This window comes from Melozone crissalis, unplaced genomic scaffold (genome assembly GCF_028551555.1).
Source record: "Melozone crissalis strain CALT ecotype California unplaced genomic scaffold, PUWL_Pcris_2 ptg000017l_1, whole genome shotgun sequence".
NCBI lineage: Eukaryota > Metazoa > Chordata > Aves > Passeriformes > Passerellidae > Melozone > Melozone crissalis.
Window position 1 is genome coordinate 6,856,524 of NW_026535795.1, and position 6,318 is coordinate 6,862,841.

Here is a 6,318-nt window from a genome sequence, read left to right on the forward strand (position 1 = left end):
CATAACAGGGGACATTCTGTGATTTGGGGCAAAGCTTCTCAGGGTTTCCTGGGGGCTGGAGGGGGCCCTGCTGTCCCCCAGGCAGTGTGAGGAGGACAGAGACCCTCAGGCATGGCAGAAACCTCCTGATGGGGGTCTGATCCTGCAGCCCAAGGCAGGGGGCTGGCTGCAGCCCCGTCACCCCCCTGCCCCAAAACGTGACTGGTCCCCACCCTGTTCCCATCTTGGTGCCAGTGCCAGCCCTCCCTCACTGGGGTCCCACCCAGCACCCCCATCTTGGGACATCCCAGCACTGCTGGCACCAGCTGGGCTGGAATGGGACAAAGACACTCATAGAAAAGTAACAGAAAATATATACAGAGAGTGAGTGCAGGGCACAGGGTGGGCACAGGGGTGCTGGCACCTGTCCCTTTGGCACTCAGTGGTGCCCAGCCAGGTGGGCCCCCTCCGTGGCACTGCCCCTGCTCCTGGGGGCTATAGGTTGGTGATGTAAACCTGCAGCCCGTTGGCTGCTGTGCGGGCAGAGCCTTTCTGGGACCCCCCTGCCCAGACATCCACCACGCTCTCGTAGAGGTTCTCAGGCACACAGCCCTTCCCTGGCTTGGCCCCTTTTGCTGCCTTCTTCCAGTGAATGTCCACAGCCTCGTAGTCAGGCTCGGGGCCACGGGCCTGGGCAGTCCATGCTCTGTCGTTGATGGACTCGTAACAGGGGTCAGGGGGGCCTGGGGCTGCTGGAGCCCCCTCCTGCTGGCAGAGGGGCGGCCCCCCAGACCCCCCCTCCTTCACAGCCCTCGGGGTTGATGCGGGGACCTGGGATTTCTTCTTGGTGGCTTTGCACACCGTCGAGTACATCTCCTCCAGCTGCAAAAGGAAATTATTTTGGGTGGAGGTTTGGGGGCAATCCCTGTCCACTGCAGGGTACCTCATGATTTTGCCCCCCCATCTTCTGACAGCCCCCCAGGAGGATGCTGGCAGTGCATCCGAACTTATACCCTGCCCCACACATGGGCACAGCCAGGAGAGAGGGAATTAAATAACCCCACCATGTGCCCATCCCTGCTGTCCCCCAGAGTGTACCTTGGCATGAGGGGCACTGCCTGTGCCATCCCAGCCGTGCTGTGCTCCTGAGGGTCCTGCCACAGCCCCGTCCTGCACCTCCACCGACACCACCTTCTTCACTTTATGGACACAGGCGTAATCAGCTGCGCCGTGCCCAGCCCGTGGAGGGGACACCTGGGTGCCAGCTGGCATGGGGGGCACCGGGGTGACACTGGGGGACACGGGGGTGCCCTCCTCCCCCACTGCCAGGCACTCATAGACGGCGTCTGGCGCCGGTTTGCGCAGCGGGGTGAAGAGCAGGTTGGAGTAGGTCTGGTCGGGGGCTGGGGAGGTGGCCGGGGGCTCAGGGACGGGGATCTGGGGCAGCTCACGGTGCAGGAGGCCAGAGCTGTGCAGGGATTCACCCCCAGGGGCCACGGGACCGGGGAGATCCAGGCTGGCCGGACGCTGGACTGTGGGAGAGAAGAGGAAATGAGGGGAAGCAGCAGGCACCAAGCCCTGTGCCAGCGCTGTGGCATGTCTGTGATGGGCATGATGGGCAGCTTGGGGACTGCAGGGAGCTGCCAAGGGCCACCAGCCCCTCGGGCTCCCCCTGCTCCAGGGCACTCACCGTCCCTGACCTTCACCCGGTACAGCTCGTGCAGCTTCGTGTCCGACTTGCTGAGTGAGCGCAGCTGTGTCTGGCAGAGCAGGGCCTGACGGGGGGACAGACACCCTCAGGCTGGGCTGGGAGCCCAGAGCACCCCCAGGGCTCATCCTGCCCCTCAGATGTGCTCTTACCTCCTCCACGAGCTTCACCCCGTCCGGAGCGACCTTCTTCCTGCCCTTCCTGCAGGGAGAGGTGGGGCTGAGCCCAGGGCAGGTGGCAGAGCCAGGGGTGAGGAGCAGGGGTCCCAGTATGGCACTCCCAACCCCACATCCTGCTCCTTCCCTGTCCCACAGCAGGCTCTGTGCTGCCTGGGGACATCACAATTGCATCCTGCACCCCACTGAGCCATGCAGGGCACCACCCTTGGCATTGCCCCTGCTGCTCGCAGCTCAGCCCCCTCTGGGCTGCTCCTCTGAGGTTTTTGAGCATAGGGGCTGTGACACACAGGGATGCAGGATCAAGCCAGGCAGAGCTGCACTGGGGTGCAGGTGGGGGTTTGGGGTGAGCAGAGCAGCAGATCCCACAATCCCAGCTCAGGATGGCTGCACACAGAGGCCCCACCAAACGCCACCGAGGGAGGGAACCCCCAGCCCCACCCAGCCCCAGGAGGGAAGGTGCAGGAGCCGTGGGCAGCACATACCGTTTGCAGGCAGCACACAGGGTGCCCAGGTAGACCAGGCCACCGAGCAGGGCCAGGGCAGTGCCAGCTGGCAGCAGCCGGGTCCCTGCTGTCCCCTCGCCGCTGGCTGCAGCCATGGGGGAGCTGCTCACAGCGCCACTGAGCTCTGAGGAGAGAGAACACGAGCTGGGGTTCAGTCTGGAGCTGCTGGAATGGTGCTCTGTGACCCCCAGGGACTCCTGCAGCACCATCTCCCTGCAGGGCATCTCTCTGGATGCTCTGGATGGGAACATTTCACTGTGTGTCCCATTTTCTGGCCAGCGATTGTTGTCCCCAGAGTCACTGTAACACCTCCAGTGTCCAGCCCCATGTGGACATTTGGCACTGGGTTCTCTGTCACCACCAGGGAAAACTTCAGATTTTAGTTCCTTTTGAAAAAAACAATCCAACAAGACCAGTGGGATTCGAGCTCACTGAAATGGTGAAAAGGAGATGCCCAGGAGCCCTGAAAACCCTCTGGAGACATCCTAGGAATGACAGAGTGCTTTCTGGGGATACTGGGACACCAGCCCAGGCTGTGGGATGGGGGTGACACCAATCCTGAGCATAGGGGAGGCCAGTAAGGACAGGCAGTATGACTCAATTTCCTGGAAACAAGGGGAGCTTCAGCACCTCCTTCCTCTGCCTCCTCATGCCCTGGCCTCAGCAGAACACACCAGGACACCCTCCTCCTGCAATGGATTCACACATTCCCTGTGCCACCACAACCCCAGCTCTGCAGCCACTCTCTGCTGAGACACAGAGCAGAAATCTCCCCATTTCCCACCCCTTTCCTGTGCCTAAAGCTGTGCCTTGCCCAACCCCAGCCCTTGTCCCTTTGCTTTCCTCAGGGCAAATATCATCCCCTGCAATCAGCGGCAGTGCAGGAGGGTGTCCTGACACAAAGCACGGGTGCTCCCCAGCCTGTCAGGATTACCTCCTTCCCCAGGAGGCTTTTGGTGACTCTGTCCCATCATTCCCATGCCACCAACCCCATCCCCAGCTGCCAGCACGCTGCAAACCCAAAGCAAAAGCTGACACCCCTTCACCGGTGTCTGCAGCTCCCAGCTCTGCACAGCTCAGCTCTGTGCACCCTGCTCTACAAAAACAGGCTGCCCTGTCACCAGCACCCGAGAAAGGCCTGATCTGAAAGGAGATGGAGGCAGCTCCTGGAGTAAAACACAGCTTCAAGAAGCCTCGGTATCTGATCCAGATGGGGCCAGCAGTAGGGTCCCTGGGCAGAGCTGAGCAGGATCAGCTTCCACCAGCACAGAAGGGAACCCAGAGATCCAGAGGGATGTGCTGAGCACCTCTTACTCACCCTCTTGCATATCTTCATCCAGATGAGCTCTAGTGAGAAGCCACCCTGCCTTGTGTAAATCTCAAAAGCTACTGCAGACCCACAGGAGATCCCTCTCCCCTGCACTCTGGGTCACACAGCATCTCTGGCACATTTTTACCCCAATAACCAGAAGGTCTCTGCCCATTTGCAGCACCCTTTTATCTGCGAGCATCCTTTTATCTAAGAACTTCCCATGCCTTTGGAAACTGCCCTGACTGAAGCATGAACCCTGGAGAGCAATTATTTCAAGGTAGAAAGTGAGACAGAGAGGTTTTAAGGACTAACCAGGCTGGACAGACTGGCTTAGATCAGAGCTGGGAAGGGGAGGCTGTTCCCTTTCCAACGTTTTAATTAGACAACACAGCTTTTCTGTCTGAGCACACTTTAATTATTGGGATTACCTGCAACAGGGCCGGTGTGTTAGACAGAGCCTGGAGCTCCTTGCTGGGCTCGTTCAGCTCATTAGAGGGATGGGATCATGGGCTGCAGGAGCAGGGCAGAGCTGAGCAGGCTCTGCAGTTGAGCAGACAAAGTTCTAGCGAGGTTTGATGGCCAGGAGCTGGTGTGGTGTTGGAATCCAGGTGGGAGCTTTCAGCATGCTGAGGCAGGCACACACGGGGCAGCTTATCCCACAGCAGGGAGATTTTCCATCCCTGAATTCTGAAGATTGAAAGGAGAGACTTCCTTGAGTAGGAATGAGCGCAGAGAAATTCTTCTGGCCTATTTTCTGTAGAGCAGGTCGATGGTTGCTCCAGGATTTCTGAGCAGTGAAACTGTGCAGCGCATCCTCCTCAGTGCTCAGGATCAGCAGCCACCAGGAGAAGCCACTTCTTAAGGACAGCACCTTGGGTCTCCCAAACCCACAGATTTGCAAGCAGAACCCCTGACTAACGACTCCCAGGTAGGACTGGGCAGGTTTGCAAGGCAAACACTTGGGTTTCCTGCCGATGAAGTTATCGATCTCCCTGCCCTGGGGCTGCTCCCGGGGCTGGAGGCTCAGCAGAGGCGTTTCAAAGGCGCCGGCTCTGCCAGCCCAGCCCAGCCCAGCCCAGCCCCGGTAGCTTTGAAGGCGAGGGCGGTCACAGCCGTTGCGTACGTGTGACAGCACCCACAGCCCTGAGCAGGGATCTCTCCCCTCCCTGTGTGACACCCCAGCACAGGCACCCTCAAGGCAGATGGGCTGTTACTCCAGGATGTGGGAGTTTTTTGTGAGTCCTATGAAAGGTGCAAGTTTCTCATCTGGGCTTCCTGAAAGCAAGATTAAATTCACTGCAAAACCAAGCGCTGCTGGTGATGATTCTGCCTGGCCTCTGATTCATCTCCCCAGATAAAACCACACAGTCTTCAGTGCAGGGTGGCAAGAAAAAAGTCTGCACAGCTACTCAAAGCCTATTTGCACAAAACCAAGAGGAACATTTTGAGCTGATTTCCATCAGCAACTGTGCACACAGCTGCAGCAAACTCTGCTCAGGTACCCCAGGGAGTTGTGCTTCAAAAAAGGCTCAAGAAGCAGAAGTAGATAAATTTTTTTCTTTTCTATTACAAAAAGTGAAAGATCTGTTTACAGTCAGTCACAGCACTGAATCTGCCCTGGACCATGGGGTGCAATTAGTGAATTTTAAGACTATTTCAAAAAAGCAGGCATGAGATCTCACCCACTTTGCTTATTCTCCGTAATGAGATTTCATGGTCAAATACCTCTGGGGGCTTTTCATTTAGAAAGTGCCAACCATACTTCTAAATGCCAGACCCAAATGCCTGCAAACTTGAATGCAGACTTCTAGCTGCAGTTCTGATTGCTGCTCACATGCTGGAGTGGCTTTTGAGAAAACACAACTTTAAAAGTTTCAGGTGAGTGACTGTCAGCCCACACCACAGGGCTCTGCTCGAGGCTGACCCCATTTCAGCACTTTTCGTTCTTCCTGCCCTTCCCTGGTTGCTGAACACTCACTTGGGCAGAAAAATGCTCTTTTAAGGCAAGAATAATCTCAAGAGGTTTTCTGCAGAGCTGAGCCACGGCAGGAGACCAACAGAGAGCTCAGAGCTGCTGGTTTGGGAAGCCAGATTCCAAACTAGAGCATGGCTGCGTGAAGGAGATGTGTCTTCTCCAGGTTTCCTTTGCCACACATGCACTACTTTCTACATCATCCTAGGTTTTCAGAAGACAGCATTTCAGGAGCCACGTTCTCAAGCCTCCTCAGCCAGAGACAGGGGCTCAGCACTTTCCCATTGCACACATCAGCAACACTCCTGTCCCCCTCCCCACAAAACAACTGGAAATTTCCACAATGCCATGCACCTCTGAACTGAATTCATTCACCCCAAAAGCAATTGGCTCTCACTCAGCCTCCAGACACCAGCCATGGAATCCCAGCAGCATTGCCAAGCTCCACCACCTTTGCTTCCCTCTCAAGCCCAGCTACAGAACACACAGCATGGAATGACACAGCTTGGAGCCCAACTCACAAAGCTGAGCCTAGCTCTCCCAGAGCAGAGCAGAGCAGAGCAGGAATCCTGCCTGTCCAGTCTGTCCAGCCCCAAGAGCATCTCTGACAATGCTGTGACTTCTGTATACTTTGGGGGGTTTTAAGATATTTTCCCCCAGTTTAG

The 6,318-nt window shown here is 57.0% G+C and overlaps 1 protein-coding gene across 1 annotated transcript; it reads right to left on the bottom strand.

Moving 5' to 3' along the window:
* Positions 1-474: 474 nt before the first annotated feature.
* LIME1 (Lck interacting transmembrane adaptor 1) lies at positions 475-2,464 on the bottom strand. The gene is made up of 5 exons (XM_054274395.1): positions 2,349-2,464; positions 1,840-1,888; positions 1,670-1,754; positions 1,078-1,511; positions 475-861 (listed from the first exon to the last, which is right to left on the bottom strand). The coding sequence occupies exons 1-5, from the start codon at positions 2,462-2,464 to the stop codon at positions 475-477; spliced, it is 1,071 nt and encodes a 356-aa protein (XP_054130370.1).
* Between the last annotated feature and the right edge of the window lie 3,854 nt (positions 2,465-6,318).

Excerpts from the sequence above, each read along its gene's own strand:
- LIME1 (XM_054274395.1), bottom strand. The coding sequence starts at position 2,464 with ATGGCTGCAGCCAGCGGCGAGGGGACAGCAGGGACCCGGCTGCTGCCA. Across the intron at positions 1,889-2,348 it reads CTGTGTGCTGCCTGCAAACG|GAAGGGCAGGAAGAAGGTCG; the intron begins GTATGTGCTGCC and ends CTCTCCCTGCAG. Across the intron at positions 862-1,077 it reads GCAGTGCCCCTCATGCCAAG|CTGGAGGAGATGTACTCGAC; the intron begins GTACACTCTGGG and ends TTCCTTTTGCAG.